Source organism: Filicampus tigris, chromosome 5 (assembly GCF_054856515.1).
Source record: "Filicampus tigris isolate MCC_2025a chromosome 5, RoL_Ftig_1.0, whole genome shotgun sequence".
Lineage (NCBI taxonomy): Eukaryota > Metazoa > Chordata > Actinopteri > Syngnathiformes > Syngnathidae > Filicampus > Filicampus tigris.
Genome location: NC_141221.1, coordinates 8445498 through 8462350, shown reverse-complemented (window position 1 = coordinate 8462350; position 16853 = coordinate 8445498). Strand labels below are relative to the sequence as shown.

At 41.5% G+C, this 16853-nt stretch overlaps 1 protein-coding gene across 4 annotated transcripts in view; it reads right to left on the bottom strand.

Annotated features, from left to right (window-relative positions):
* Positions 1 to 3721: 3721 nt before the first annotated feature.
* rasgrf2b (Ras protein-specific guanine nucleotide-releasing factor 2b) overlaps positions 3722 to 16853 on the bottom strand; it is a 44183-nt gene continuing 31051 nt past the window's right edge. For 3 of the 4 annotated variants that reach the window (XM_086030271.1, XM_086030270.1, XM_086030272.1), the window contains 13 exons: positions 15875 to 16326; positions 14692 to 14817; positions 13742 to 13831; positions 13173 to 13279; positions 11655 to 11767; positions 11376 to 11436; positions 9946 to 10049; positions 9531 to 9615; positions 8132 to 8329; positions 7569 to 7648; positions 7367 to 7484; positions 7219 to 7287; positions 3722 to 7000 (listed from right to left, as the gene is read on the bottom strand). In XM_086030271.1, coding sequence (XP_085886397.1) covers positions 6908 to 7000; positions 7219 to 7287; positions 7367 to 7484; positions 7569 to 7648; positions 8132 to 8329; positions 9531 to 9615; positions 9946 to 10049; positions 11376 to 11436; positions 11655 to 11767; positions 13173 to 13279; positions 13742 to 13831; positions 14692 to 14817; positions 15875 to 16326 — 1696 coding nt within the window. In that variant the 3' untranslated portion in view covers positions 3722 to 6907. Of the gene's footprint in view, positions 7001 to 7218; positions 7288 to 7366; positions 7485 to 7568; positions 7649 to 8090; positions 8330 to 9530; positions 9616 to 9945; positions 10050 to 11375; positions 11437 to 11654; positions 11768 to 13172; positions 13280 to 13741; positions 13832 to 14691; positions 14818 to 15874; positions 16327 to 16853 lie in introns of those variants that run through there. The other variant, XR_015086767.1, reaches the window with a different exon arrangement.

The following is a 16853-nucleotide window of genomic DNA, read 5'->3' as shown; positions in this document are numbered from 1 at the left end:
GGTCAGACACCAGCAGTGGTGAGCGCTCAGGGTCAGCAAGGCCTTCTTCTGCCTGTTTATCAGAAGCACTGACATACATTTACAAGCCTAAATTCTACTATTTGTTCCATGAAATTCCCGACAGTCTATTCTCTTTATTTGTAGTATTTCTCTTGGCTAGTACTGCGTTCGGTATGTGTATGAGAATGTTTTATTTTTTATTTTTTTTAAATTTTTTTGTCAAATCAGATTTCATCTTAAACCTGCTCCGATGTTAAATCCAACCTGCCTTGGGGCGCCTTCAGTTTATGTAACTATTAGCGGTGAGATTATTTGTTTAAACAGTCAGATTTCAAATTTGCCTCACAAGGTCAGCTAGCCGGCCCGCAATAACATTAACTTGAGCACGCGCGCTTCAAAATTCTAAGGTTTAGGGTTCAAATCTCTGGTTCTGGCATTCCTGTGTGTTTGATGCTCTACCTGACTATTTCATGTGCATGCGGGGTTAACTGTCCCTTGATGGGAATGTGCTTGTCAGTGGCTGTTTGTCTATATGTTACAAACTCAAAAAGACGCTACGATACTACAACACCGATACTTTAAGCCAAAGTTCTCAAACTTTTTACCCCAAGTCGCACCTTAAGAAACACTGCTCTCCAAATACCACCCCATCACAATCACCTACACTAAACCTAATTAAAAACGAGAGTTGTTTCATTCTTTAATACAACACTGTAACATTAAGTTTTCATTGACTGCGGTGGCGCCATGTGGACAAAAGCAGTAGTGTTTTGAGTGAAGTCAACCACATTTCCCATGAGCGCGTAAACGGGGCGCAGCGCCGTTTACTGTCGTAAAATATTGAGCTCTTGCTCACCGGCAGTTTCCAGTGGCTGTGTTTAGGCTGAATGGCGATGATCTAGTGAATGTGATTGTGGCTAAAAAATATAATATAATGATGTTTTGTCTTTGTAACCGATGGGGAAAGGGGGGAAGTGACATATGCCGTAGAGCAGTCACCACATTTGTAGTTTTTTTTTTTTTTGGGTGGCTTTCCTCCTCAAAGTTGCCTAGTGTCAGTAAAAGTGACACAGACCCCCTCAGGCCATGAAAAAGGTGCCATTCAACCAGTTGTAAGTTGACATTTCATCAGAAGTGTTATGAAAATATTTTATTAAGGTCGAATAATTACGCGGTGTTGCTTTAAAATGATGCGTTGGGTTGAGTCAGGCCTATAGGGAGCCCATTTACTCTTAGTGTACTTAGTGACACGCTTTGTGAATCACTGCTTTAAGGTACGCACACAGCGCAGCACTTTGTTTGCTCACTGCAAATTATGGTCTGTAAAGTGGCGAACTCCATAAAATGCGGCACCATGCAGGACACACTCTTTCTCACACGCACTTCAAATGACGCACTGTCACATCCTCGCGAAATTATAAAATTATATGGTATGACTACAGTAATCCCGCCCTGATTGATACTTTATACAGGTTGGAAATTTTTGTAACATATAATAATCCACGATAGATAGCAAACAGTAACGTGATATTAAATGAGGACATTAACTCCTCTGCTGTTAAATACCCATCCCTGACTTGTTTTTTTCAATTGCCCGGAAATAAATTTTCATCTCATTAGTTTCAACAATTCACAGTTTTACACCATCAGATTGACCTGTCGACTGAAGTCCCGAAGTTGCTTTGAGTTCTGCTTCCGCCTATAACCTACAATTTTAGCGCTCGCCAAAAATCTCAACCTTTTCCTGCATTAATTCACGACCAATACACAGATGCGCATATGCTTTCTGCAGCTCTAATAGCATTAATACGTCATTAATCTTCTGCCAGAAAAAGGAAGGGTGAACGGCAACGCTAAGCTAGCGGGGATTTAAAAGGAGCGTTCAGCCAAATAATTAAAACAGTAATTTCACATGGCAGGAAGCCTTTATTTATTAAGTCTAATCCTCACTTCTCCTATACGGGCATAAACAAGACGAACATAGCTACGGTTTGTTATGATGAGCCTGGGTTTGTTTATCCTCCCTACTGCTTATAAATTATACACTTTGGACATTTAAACCTAGATTAAAGGCCTTGGAAAGGACAAAGTGGATGCCAGGTTAACCACCAACTGAGATCTAATTCATTTATTTTGTGGACCAGCCTGGACACCTCTTGTGCTGCGTGAGTGCTCTCATCAGTGGTAATCAGTGTTGCCAACTCTGAGAGAGGTTGTTTAACGCGGGTCTATTTGGTGCTGAAAGTCGTTAATAAGTGACTCTGCCATTGTGCGATGATGTCAATGCAAAAGCATGCCGAACATTAGATAGAATTGACCGGCCGTCATGACAAAAAAATTATTTGAAATTTATAAAAGCAGTGTAAACACAACACATGGGTTTCATTTATCCTCTTTTATATATATATATATATATATAGATACACACACACATACTTCGAAGAGCGATAGATCCAGCGTATGCTATTGCCAATGTTACTTACAAAGCATTTGTGTTTGTAGTTAGTTATTATAAGTCAGCAAGAACATCTTACATGAATAAGCAATTAAGACAAGGGATTATTTTTAGACCAATTGTGAAGCTCATTATATAATTGTTCACAACAGCGCCATATTATTGAGTGTGGCAGTCAGCTCTAGTAATGACATCACTGTCTAGGAAAGAGAAGATCAGTATGAGGTCGCATGTCTAAATCTGTGTTGTGTGTTTTGTTCGAATCAGTCCTAATTATTCATGGCAGGTGATCTTTTAAGTGCTTTAAATGAGACCAAAATGTCTGCTTTGCCTTTGAGGAGTTATTCTTGTTCAATTTTCTCTTTGCCACAAATCCTTCATTATTTATTTCCACTATTTGACAATAGGTTGAAATGATATTAAAATCAAGATTTTATTGTCTTTATTAGACAAAAACATGATCCATCTATCCATTTTCTCCAGTGCTTATCGTGATTAGGGTGCCAGTTGAGCTATTGCAGCTGACTTTGGGTGAGTGGTGGGGTTCAAGCGCAGGGCACATCCAGACAAACAAGCATTCACAATCACAAATGTGAATTTCAGGTGCCTACAACTCTCTAAAAGCTAAGTCGGGTGCATGTGTAATTTACCTACAATGTCCACCATGGCATACTCATTTACATTTAATTTTACACTCAAGAGAGCCCAGTAGTGTGTATGTGAATAACGGCCTGTTTTACAAGTTTTGGGACAAGAGATGAATCAGTGAATCAGTCATTCACAGTTGCTGTCTTCTAACTTTTCAGGTCAGGTACAGCCCAGATGCTCGGCCACATCAACTCTCAGCCTTTACGTGGATAAATTGCTCCACCTAGAGGTGAAGCAGGATATCATTATGTGATTATTGTTTGAATGTGAAAGCCTTCATATTCTGCACCCCATTTTTTTTTCTTTCTTTGTTGTTATTCTTTTTTAGACAATGCATGGATTAGGAGGAACCTAATTTTGACATTTGGTTACTTAGGAAAATCATCCTCAAGATTTTTGATAGATGTGGCATGGCATGTGATGAAGGTTGCAGTTGTGTGTGCATTATACCACATGTCTCCATTGTCATGAGAACACTGGCCTTCAAGTGACATGGAGGCCACAACAGTGCACAGCGAAAAAGTCAAGGAAAACTCTAAACTGTAAATTACAACTTTCTACTGCCAGGGTGTACATGAGGTCAGTGACTGTTTGAAAGAAAGAAAAAAATCCAACACATAAGGCATGATGATTTATTTTCCCCTGCACCAGCAAGTGAAAAATGCAGACTGATACGGTAGTAACAAACACACAAATGCGAAAATAGGACCCTTACATTACAAACACAGCATCCATGATTGGCCCCCCAACCAGCATGTACGACTGGCACTTCAACTGGCAAAGTGCAGTCCAAAAAGCATAACAGGCCGGACCTGCCGAGGTACAACATAATCGTCGCCTCCTGACAGATGCGCGCGCACACACACACACGCACGCACGCACGCACGCACGCACGCACACCCCCGCAGACCATAATAAACCAGAGAAGCGGAGGGGCCAGTCAGACATGCACAACATGCAGCTGTTGTGTACATGCAGGACAGCTATGTTCATCATATGAGCAATACAGAAAACACACTTTCATTATTCAAATGCTACATTTTTTAACATTCAAACAACACTTATTTTTCTTTTTGCGTTTACAACGAACAGATTTCTTGCCACACACGAGCCTGGCTCTGCAAAACAGAAGAGCAACGGAGACGTGAGACAGTCAAATTAATATTCACACCAAAACAATCGAAGATATTTTGCAACTCATGGGGAGTCATTGTATCCTCCGGGGGGGAAAAAAAAAGACAAACAAATCAAAACGTGTGATAATAGCGCCATAACATCACTCAAGCAAAGCTACATCTCAGAGAGAGCAAACATTTGCCCAGTCTTACATGTATCACAATATGTCTCACTAAGTCAGAGCGTGTATTCAAAATGCTTAGCAACTGCACAAGCTTTGGGACAGCACAGCTCATTACAAACACTAGAGGGAGCTATTGGCTTGTCAGTTGCGGTAGGAACATGTTGTCGATAATAGAACAAACGTGAGGTGGCCATTTGATCGACAGCAATCCTATGGATTAATGGCAGTTGCGCTTTAGAAGGCCACCTGTTTTTGTTTCTTTTCACTATTTCATCATTAATATTTCAAAATAATGGATGTGCCATCTATCTATCTATCTATATCTGATCAGCAATTTTATCAAAATATCACATTGTTTTTAAAGACCCTGTAAAGTAAAATCATAGATTTGTTTCTAAATACATTAAAAATGTTTGAAGATAATTGCTGAAAACATTTGCAAGAACTGAGAACTATGTAGTATTGAATTGTGATGATAATAGCGTTAAACTGTCACAATTCCTTGATTTTTTAATTTTTTATTATTATTATTTTATTTTTTTCAGCATATATCGGCGCCTAGTGAAGAATTTGGGTGAAAGTCATGAGTTGTCCCCAAGGAACTTGAGCACTTTCTCGGCATCAGTGGTTATCTGGCCCAATTACGAGTTACTTAGTGATTATTACTAGGCCAGTTTTTACCGCTACAGCATGCAGTTAGCTAGCTAGCCAACTATTCCTAAATCGAAAAATGCATCTTCCTGGGATGCAACAATTTAAAGAACAGCTCGATGTAGTTATTTAATTTCCCAAGGAGGAGGTAAGCATGAGCAAGTTAGCTGGTGGCTAGCGCCTCATGTTGTGACATTACAAAACCCCACGACAGTGAGTTATATTCCAGCCAACTGAGGCTTTAAAAAGATACATTTTCACCGTTCAAACATATGGGGATGTGTTGGCATAAGAAGGTTGAGAAATGAAGCACCATCTTTTTTTTTTCAATGTGAGTGTAGAAGCCGTGGCCTGATTCGGAAGCCTCATTTTATATTCTTAATTTTTTTTAATCATTCAAATTTGGCAGGGTAGATGACAACATTCTTCTCTGAAGTGTGTCGAATTGAGGAGAAATTCTTATTTCCACTTTACAGGGACTTTAAAGGAGACGGTTGTGTTTACGTAATATACAAATGAAAGGGTCAATTAAGTAATATGTCGTGGCCGTTATTAGGCTTCCCACACAGAGCATATTAGATCAAAGAAAGGATAACTGCCTGGTTCCCTCGCCATGCGCCTCTTCTGTAAACAAACACAGTGTGGCTCAGATTCTTGGTAGCGGACGTCATGGCTAGTGACATACTTTTGGCAGAACTACAATCTAATTTCAAATGATCATTGCACGGACAAATATCTGTGCGGCAAGAAATGCTATTATTAGTGTGCCATCCAAACATTCACTCTACTGCTTATCCTGATTAGGTTGGCGGGTGAGCCGAGCTTATCCCAACTGATATTAGGTGAGGGGAGAGATACACCTTGGTCAGACCAACGGCAAGGTACGACAAACAACCATTCGAGCCCACATTCACACCTTTGGACTGTGAAGCTTAACATGCACATTTTTATATATTCGATGAGGCCATAGTATTTGGAGAACACATCAGCAGAACATGCAAACATGCTCGAGCTTGGACGTGCTACCCAGTCTAGACCACTGTGTTGCCTATTTTTTTGTATTTTATAGCATCATAATTCACTGTGTAAACAATTGATGTTGCGCTTTACCAAAAAGCAAAGATTTAAGCTAGTGTCATTAAATCTGTTCCCGTTTGCGAAAGAGAAAGGCAGATTGTTTTGCATTTGAATTCCCTTACTGTACTGAATGTGAAACGTATCTTAAAATGCAACTTAAAACTTAACTCTAATGTGGCCTGTGGTATAAGCAAGTTTAACACACCTGCTCTCCATGATATTAGACGGGTTTAAGGCATGTACGTCATACCCAGCCCTCTGTGGATGTATGGTGCTAAGTGTTGGAGTCATAGATGAAGCTGAAAGCCATTTTGACATTTACACTCCAAGCTGAAATCATGCAGAAGAAAGCATTTTTTTTTTTTTTTTATGGGGGGGTTGAGCTCTTGCACAAGGACGAGTCGCAACACAACACGGACGACAACACAGAGACACTAGCAAAGGTATCTCGCTGTCACGCCCTCTCTGTATGCTACATTTCTATAGATCCACTCCCTCCACCGAGCGGAACCACGCTGAGGAATGGCGAATGCGGGCGGCGGCACGCCGCAGCGCTTCCTCAAAACCCTCAACCTCATTTCCCTCACGCCGTCCTCGAGGAACATCGGTCCAGTCGCTCGAAATCAAGTGTTCCCAGCATTCCGCTTCCGGTCTTAAAAGCTTTCCCAGGCTTCTTCTTCATTCGATCGCTTGAGATCACATGACATGTGGACCTCATCGGGGGGCGGGGGGGGTCCAAGTTTGGCAGGCTCCCGCTCGCCGAAGGCTGCTATCGATCAGGCAGGAAGCCTGGGCTCAATCTTGAGCGAGAGGTCGTAGAGAGTGTCTTCGTCCATGATCAGCGTCTTATCCAGGAGGTACTGGGTCACCTGCGCGGCAACAATAATACAAGGAAGGAGGAGGAATACGGGCCCCTTGTTATATTAGTGCTGTGCAGCGATTGACATCTTTAACTAATTAACTGCAAAATGTTCCATAATTGATCGCGATTAATCGCATTTTTCAACTCTTTATTACGAAGCTTGTAACAGATATTTACTGTGTATGTCGCTGATGCTGTGAGTCATGTGAGCTGAGAGTCATTTACCTTAACTTGATGCTCTATCCTGTAGGGCGTCTGCTGGAACTGTCGGATCTCTCTGATGATGTGTGAAATCTATGAGGAAATGTTAAATTAGTGTCACGTGATTGGGTGAAGAGGTTTCATTCCACTTTTAGAGCTGCGTAAAAAGTACCATTCTCATTTTGGAGAAGTTGACAAGTCCCTCCTCTGTGAAGTTGGGCGTTCCCTCCTCAATGAAGGCCAAGTCTGTCAGGTACATTCCCAAGTAGGGCACGCATGGAGGGTTGCAGCTGAGGCGGCAAACAAAGTGGTCAGGGCAGCAGTATGAAGTGTGCCATTTCGTAAGGTGGGGTGAAGATTTTAAGAAGGCTCACTTTTTCAAGGTCTCCCTCAGATTTTTAAACCTTCCTTCCGAGGACACCGTTTTCTGCAATTTGTCCATCAGCGCTTTGGTCTGTGCGGCAGCAAAAAAAAAAAAAAAAAAAATTCAGTCACGATACTCATGCACATCAGACCTGAAAAACAGATAATTTATTTGCCAAGGAAAGGTGGAACTGCTGAGTGACCGCAAACTAACTGAAGCGGCTGGCACTAAGTTTGGGAAAAGCTGCGATAGAAGGAGTATTTGTGCTGATTGCCTTTCATTGATTAAAGCGAGGTACACACACTGCAGCAAAGCAGTGAGGGGAAGCGATGGGGTTACCCACCACTGGTGAAATTTGTCCGCATTTGGCGGGTTGGCAGGTGTTAATGCCAAGCCCAGATCGTAGGGCAATTGCCTTTGTACATTTTCTCTGTAATTCTAATCACATTCCTTTTCCCCCTAAGGGGAGACATTTGTACTCAAAATAATCTTATTCCAAAAATCGCTGCAAAGGTTAATATTTATTAAACACCCTCTGGGCTCCTCTGTCAGCAGCGCTGGTGTGACGAGCACCTGCTTGCTGATTTTAGCCCAGGTCTTTTTCAGGCGATAGATGGCACTGCGGTTGAGCGCTGACGTGATCTCCAGGACGCCGTTGTAGTTGTTGAGGCAGCGGCAGATGTCGGCCACGGCCACCCACTTCTCTATTGAGCTGGCCCTGGAGCCCACGTCTGTGTGGGTCATGATCTGCGACGCCACCAGGTTACTCATCTGGGAACGCAAGCAAAAAAAACATAAATAAATAAATTAAAAAATGAATGCAGTATACACCAAAAGTGGGAAATATATAGCATGTGGGCCACGCCATTCTTTAACCCAGCCCACTTGGTGTTCATATTGTAAGGAGTCCTGCAATATTTGTTGCATTAATTCAGCATATTTGTCCCAAATATTGGTTAGTTATTTTTGCTTCCATTTGTATTTGATTTTGTTATTCAACAAATATCTTAATTCTATAATAATGAAATTATAATGAGAATAAATCATTAATTCATTATTAAAATAAAAAATTCATACACATTTTACCTTTTTGTATTTTTCTAATAACACTGCAAAAACTATGATCTAACTAAGAATAAATATCTCAAATCAAGGCTAAATATGCTTGTTCTCTGAAGTATCTCGACTGAAAATGATAACTCAGATAATGATCAATCATCATGGCTCAGCTTCAGAAAACAGGTGAACCGTGATTGGTCGTTACCTGAGCCCTCTGCAACTGTGATGTCATTTTTAGTCGACAGAAGCGACAAAATGGCCGCCCCTGCGATGGCTAAAAATGGGTGGATTTTCCTGCTTAACTCATATTCCGCAAACTCAGGGTGACCCTGAAAAAAAAAAACAAGCCCCGAAAGAAGATTTAGATTTGGAAATTTAGAAATGTAAATTTGTTTTCTAAAAAAGAAAAGGCATAATGTTTTAATGATGCTCTTAACACAATAAACTAGTTATACCTCAAGTTGCATTTGATTCCATAATAAAATTAAGAAAAGATGTCTATTGAAAGTTGAGGCCCATTTTTTGGAGGGGGGTCACCCGGTACTAATCAGAATGCCATGTTTAGACTAGCGAAGGCACTTTGAACATATTATTGCAAAGAATTTTTGGGGTTGACTTCCCCTTTAAATATAACGCTTAGGTCATGATAGTGGTAATTGGAGGGCGAGAGAGAGAGTCTGTTTTTTTTGTGTTTTTTTAGGTCCTTGGTGTAAAAGGTTTGAGAACAGCTAAAGTATAATATTCTTCTTAAGACAGTTTTTGCAGTGCGTGAATCACCTGGCTGCTGTGTCCATTTTCAACATCCAACCCAGCGCCTTGAGAGCAAAATTTTTGCGCACCCCTGGGAGATTGACTTGTCCCTAACATTTTGGCCACAGTTACGGGCGAGCAAACAGTTTTGAGCAACACTCACATCATTAAAGTGTTGACTTGTTTTCATGATGTACGGGGTCCTCTCTGTCTTGTCAAACTTCATCCAGCCTTGGCCCAGGAACTCTCTACGATGGGGAGGGAGGACGAAGATCAAAAAAGGGATCACACAAGCTTATTCTAATGATGGTTTCTTATCTGAGAAATACATTAAGAAGGCTGGTAGACCGACATCATCCATCCATGCACTATAGCCTTTAACTTAATCTTACTTTGATTTCTCTATATAGCACTTTCCTCAAATTGGAACATAGATGGGTTTTAAAAATGCATTGTAGCACGGTTGCGAACAATGAATCCCGATATAAAGTAGCGGGGCAACAACTGCACTACTGTTTATACTTCAATTTCCCAAGACGAGCGTGCAACAGTGGCGATGCGACGGGAAGATGACTGACTCGTAAGGGATGCTCCTGAAGACGATGTGATCCAGCAGCGTGATCTGCTCAGCCAGCTCCATAGCAGAGAGTGACTCGAAACACTCCGCCTTGGGACAGTCTGCCTGAACATGCACATAGGAACGCCGCGCATGTGAATTTCCACAAACGGTACATGGACGAGCAGGGGAACATTGCAGGAATGAACAAATAAAAACGGATATTCAACTTATGGGTTTTTCAAGTTACGAGCTGTCATACCTATTATTGCTTTGCCTTGCGAGCAAAATGTTGTAATACGAGGGCTGAATGGTGGCAGTGAACTGAAGTCATTTCACAACAAGTAGCATTTTAGCAGATTTGGAACAATTCTTTAAAAAAGTGGCATCATGATGTTTTTTGCCGTTCCCACTTGCTGTCAAACTAAACATAAAACAAAATTAATTGAATGTTGTGGATTCAGTCAACCACATTGTCTTCCCTTGGGACAGCCCAGTTAGCGTAATGCTAAAAAACAATGCGAAACACAACAGAAGGGCTAACGAATAGCGGTGTTAGAACCCCTGAAGCAACATATTTTTTTAACACAAATGGTGGAGCAAGACATGTAGATAGATAATATAACAATACTCACAAGCATAAATACTGTATCTTCTGTGAAGAATGACTAATATTACTGCAGCTTTCTGATTAACACTTGGATTAACTCTTATTCCACAAATGCAATATTTAGACACTTATACACTTATTCCACAAATGCAATATTTATCAGAATGCCCTGTTTCAACTCGTGGGCTTGCATAGAACATATTCTCTAAAAAAAAAAGTGTTGCGTTGACTTCCTCTTTAATGTGAGTTTGGAGCGAATAATGAAGGATAGGTTCTAAAAAAAATAAGAAAATAAAAAATAAAAAATCTGAATGTCACAAATATGCAGAGGCTCACTGTACTGCATCTATTAACACAATTGATCATGAAGAATAGTTTTTATGGTCATTGTCTGGAGGACGTGTCAGTGTGTGCTGACACAGATTACGGTCCTGGAGTTTGTGTGTGTGTGTGTGTGTGTGTGTACGCACATCTCGGCCATTACTCGATGAGGACAACTGAAGGTCCCACTGTTCTGGGAGCTGTGCTAGAGAGTAACCAGGGAAATTAAAGTTGTACTTGTGCACACGACGAGCGTCGATATTTAAGTACGTCGGGGAGGCCCTTTTCATAAAAGAAAGAGTCCTCATAAAACACACATTTTCAAAACAAAATGAAGAGCAGCTTAGCTCCACAGGGATAGAGTAACTGAAAAGTTTGCCATCAACTGTAACCCACTCAAGTAGGCGAACAATTCGATGTGTGTCGAATGTCATTCGATTGCGGGGAGGGGGGGGGGGTACCTAATGTTTGGACCAAAGAGAGTTTATGTTGTGTGCGTGTGTGTGTGTGTGTTTTGTCACCATCTGTAAGATGTCTTCTATCCTCAGCTGGGCGTCGTCCTGCTCGTCTTGAGAGAGGGCACTAAGGGCAACAAACAAACAAGGGGTAATTATTTGAAAAGCAAAACTTTACGGACATATCCCGCTGCACTTGAATTAGCAACGCTGACTGCAGTTGACACCGTCAGCGGCATATTCATTTTTACAATACGCGACATAAAAGGCAATGCATCATATGCAATATTTGACCTTCATGTGTTGTGAGTAAAAACAACATGTAGAGTGTGTGTGTGTGCGTACCTGAGTATGTTAGCAGTGGCTTTCCTCTCCTGAGGCAAAAGGTCCGGGTCTCGGAGGACTTCCTCCAGGAGGCAGATGACTGACATCTTCAGTTCTCCGTTCATTTCAAAGTCCTAATTGTACAAATGTAACCAAAAAAAAAAAAAAGGACAAACTCAAGACTATTCAAATCACGTGTTAATGTTGACAGAATGAAAATCATATTATGGACAGTAGGTTCAAAAAGTTTGAATACATACATCTATGACATACCCGCTGTAATATTGCTTTTGGTGGTATTAGATAAAAATAACAGCTTAGTAACATTTTTGTCATCAAGCAAACAAAATATGGAAAAATGCATCACAGCTGAAAACAAGCACAGTCTTAATATTCACTTTAGGGATTTACGTTGATTTCTAAGTAATGTTATTTCATATGCTTGTTTTTTTCCCTTATACAGTATTTTGCCTTCACTGCTTTCCGTTCAAATAATTAAGAATATTTTTTTATCCTTATATTTGTTTCTAAATTTATTTACATTCATTTCTTTCCATACTTGGAAGCCTGTTTTCATGAGTAAAAAATGAAATGGAAATGGGACATTTCACATCCTTTTACAACATTTTGTCATGTACAAGTACACAATACCTTCATAGTGCTTACTTTTAGATTCCCATGGGATGGAAAATCTATTTTACACACAGCCCAATCTTTTTTTTTTTTTTTTTTAGTGCCTGATCAAAGTCATGATTATGAGATTGTATCTCCTCTCATTATTACGTTCCTTACTTCCCTCATGGGAAACTAGAAACAATTTGAAAAAATTAAAAATAAAATATTTACCAGTGGAAATGGGACATAATTATGAGAAACTAAACCGTAAATACTGCGGCAGAAACGTACCTTTTGTTAGTCTATTCATCTAATTACACTATAAGGCATACCGCATTTTTACCTTTCAATATTTATTCAGCATTACTTCCAATCTTTCTAAATGATTCCCCCTTCATTTAAATGTTTCTTTATTAATCTATTTAGTATTTCTTTTCATTTTCTAAAGCCTCTCTTGATTCATTTTCTTGTCTCATCTCATCTGTGATTGATTATCAGTCACCAGTGTGCAATTGTTTACGTCCACTAACCTTCCACTCTTCCGAACCCCTTTCCCCTCTTCCTTCTCCTCCATCAGGCCTCCCCAAAGGTCACTTCTAACAAGCTCCTTTGCCCTTCCACCATGTGGGTTTTTTTTCTGCGTTCGTGTGTCGGCAATAGGGGGCCTAACAAAGCGTTTAATATGATTGAAGAAAAGCGATAGAGCGGATCAATGCAGTTGAACTAGGTGCGCGTCTCCACAGAGAAGTGCGCTATTCATTAGAGGAACCGTGACCCAACTGACGACTACAATGGGTGTGAGGTGACTGCAAGTACTTATTGTGCGAGGATGAGGGCAGCGGAGATGAATGCAGCGGCACTAAACCTACCGCAGCTTCAATCAAGTGACGCGATACAGACACACACTCACACGCACACACACACCTGCGAGTGCTTGGAGACCCAATGCCGCAGCACGTTTAGAACTCTGTTGGTTGCAGCCCGTCGGATGATGAACTCTTTATCGCAAGTTCTTTCAGAGTTGTTGAACACTGTACAAGAGAGATCAACATCATGTATATTTATTAAAGAGGGAACATGTGGTTCTTCTCTGTCCCTTTTCTTTCCTTTTTTTTTTTTTTTTTTTTAAGAACCCATCTTCTGCGCCTGTGCATGTACAACGTTTAACGGTCCACGGGTAATGATTATTGCACCCCAGATGGGAAATGTTGCAAACCAAATGCAAATATTTACTTTTATCCATCCATCCGTTTCTATTTCCGCATATGGTCGCTAGGGTCGCAGGTGTGCTGGAGCCTATCCCAGTTGTCTTCAGGCGGTAGGTGAGGTACACCCCGAACTGGCTGCTGGCCAATTGCAGGAATATTCACTATCGTTGAATTTCATTTTTGCACGTCTTCGTGTTGCGGCAGTGCCCTAGTGCCCTTTGGCCTGCCGCCACTGGTGTGTGTGTGTGTGTGTGTGTGTGTGTGCGTGTGTATGTGTGCGTGGACCTGGTGGTGTGCCATGTCCCGCTGCTGCCGTGGCAATGGCAAAAGCTGAGGCAGGAGAAACTGCGCAGCGTGGGTTCTCCCCCGACTGGACTGTAGGAACACAACATGACCATGAAAACGATGACAACAGGCGTAGAAAAGTACAGTCAGTCAAGTATGACTTATGGTCATAATGTAAATAATGGATGAATAATTTGTGTGGTTATTCATTTTTTCATTTAGTGTGTGTGTGAGGCAGGTATTACGTTGTTCAGCTTTAAGAATTAAGGACCCTTTGTCATTCATTCAGGTGATTGCATTTAAAGGATGAAATTTGTCATACTCGCAAGCAGTGTACTTTACATCTGTAATTAATAGATATCAGGCTTGTTCTATACTGAAATGAATAATAAAACAATGATCCATATGGCCATCATACAGGCCATGATTTGCGCAAGGATACTTTTTAATTAAGCACCCAAAATTTGAGTCACCTGCAGTAATAAAGAGGAAGTCAACGCAAACATTTTTTCGGATAAATATGGCGTTTGTGGAATAAGTGTTAATCCACTCGTTTTTAGACATCTCTTGGGTCGGCCATTTTGTCTTCTGTCGACTGAAAATGACATCACAACTGCTCACAATGACCAATCACGGATGACCTGTTTTCTGAATCTGAGCCGTGATTGGTCGTCGTGAGCAGTTGTGATGCCATTTTCAGTCGACAGAAGACAAAATGGCCGCCCCCAGAGATGGCTAAAAACGAGCGCATTTTGCTGCTTAATTTATATTCCACAAATTCAAAATTAATTAGAATGCCGTGTTTCAACTAGTGGGCCTGCTGGGAACATATTCTGGGAAAAATATGTTTGGGTTGACTTCCGCTTTAAAAAATTCCCATGAGTTGTAAGCTTCCAACTTGTATTTTTTTGTTCTATTTATTTATTTTAAAGTACCAAGTACAAGCTTACCTCCTGGTGGCCTGAAGCGGAGGTGTCGCGGTGTGGATGGCGAGCGACACGGGGACATGTCTCCTGCCTCGCTGCCTTGAGGAGACTCGGGAATGATTTTCTCCAGTGACACTGACTCCAAGACAGCTTGAACGGACAACAGAAATGATGACTAACATACACAATACTTGATCTACGTGTATACGTGTTGTTGTTTTTTTGCATACTTAATTCGATTGCTGTTGGCTAATTTGTGTATGCACCTGTTGTCACTCATACAACAGAATAGCTTTGTTTAAATAACCAGGCGCTGACTTCACACTAAGAAAATTTGAGAGCAAAATGAGCCGCGATGATGAATTCAGAATATCATACGTAGCTTTTGTAACAGCATTGCTAGGTGTTACGCCATGTGAATTTTCTAATATTTGGCTCGTGCGAGTTGTCTGAATAAAGGATCACACATGAACATGAATAATTACGGGAAGCCAATGTGTGAGGCGCAGAGGTTGTCTTTAATGGACAAATGAAAGGAGATAATGATGTCACACCAATCGCCTTTACCCTTTTTGATGAATACGCAAATGAAGCTTGACAAAGTGGAGTGTGGAGTGGGCCCTTGGTACAGCGCAGACCAAGGACAAGTGATTCCACTCTAGAAAGAGTTGGAACAATAATAACCCAATTATGGGTCAAAACGGGACCGACCCCACTTGGGTCAATTTGATCCATATCATAACTGATAGGGATCGAATCAAAATAACCCATTTTGTGGATGTTTTGTACAAAGCAAAACCATTTTTTGAGTTTTTACAAAACCGAATTTTTTGAATTTTTAGGGTGAATGACCCCAAATTTGTGTCAAACTGATCCAAGTGTTTGGTCTCTTTTTGTCAAATAATTAACTAATTTTCACCCAACTTTTTTTAGATTAAAATTGCATTGTACAGTTGAAACCTGGATTCGCATATTCCCTTTTTTTTTTTTTTTTCAAATTAAAAAAATATATACAGTATAGAATTTTGGGGGTGGGTTTCCCCTTAATCCAGCCCTTTGACGTCTATAGCCGACAATGGCAATGAATGAGTTTAAGAATTTTGAGAAGTGTGGGGGAGGGGATTTATTTGTTCATCCCAACAAATTGTGTGCGCTGTTGACAGGTGGAAAAGTAGTGGAGACCCAGATGCTACAAACGATTGCTGACCTCGGCGTATGCTCCGTCTCAGTTTGCCGCCAAAAGGGTCAATCTTGGGCACGTCCTCCCCCTCCGTGCTCTGGCTCGGGCTCTGCTCAGGCGACGAGGGAATGGGAGGCACTTGGTCTTGTGGCGGAAAGGTGGAGGAAGGAGGAGGAGGCGGAGAGGAGGCGGTCGGCGTCGGCGTCCGGGGCGTGTGGGCCGACGTGGGGCTGCCGGCGGCCGACTGGGTCGTGTTGTGGTTCAGGCCGGAGGGAGGACTGCTTAGGTCCAGCCCTCCCACCCTGCCGCTGACGGGCGAGTGCAGGGAGAGCTTACGGGTGGGCACGGGCGAAGAAGTGCGGGAGGAGATGGAGAGAGGAGGGGGAGAGGAGAACTTGCGGCAGAGACGAGGAGATTTGTCATTGGTGTGCTCGCCGCCTCTGTTGTTCTGGTTCGTGGCGAAGAACAGCTCCAAGGACCTGTAAGAGGAACATGGCGTGCTATCTCACAAAAACTGTGGAAGACGTGCAAAATCATAAAGTGGACTGAAGAACAACGAGGTAGCCGCTATTCTTTGCACCCAAGGCTCATTCATCCGAACGTACGGTTTCTCAATACAGTACAGTGGGGCCTTGAGATAAGAGTGACTCAAGTTGGGAGTTTTTTTTCATATTGCGTTGGTGGAACAAGAATTTAGCACCACAATCCACCCGTTTTGATCAATCAAAGTGCACTGCAATTTGGACATTCTACTGCCATCTGCTGTCGACCGAAATTGACGTCAAAGTGTGTTTGGGCCCGCACTGCGAACGTTACTTGGCCAAACATGGAAAACAGGTGAGCCGAATCTCAAGGCACCACTGTAATTAGTCGATAATGTACATATAACCAACGTTTTATCATGCAAATCAACATGGACAAAAGTACTGGGACACCTGATCATTGCATCTCCAGAATATTGTGGAGTTGTGGAGCACAAAATATTGACGTTTTAACAGCTTTCACT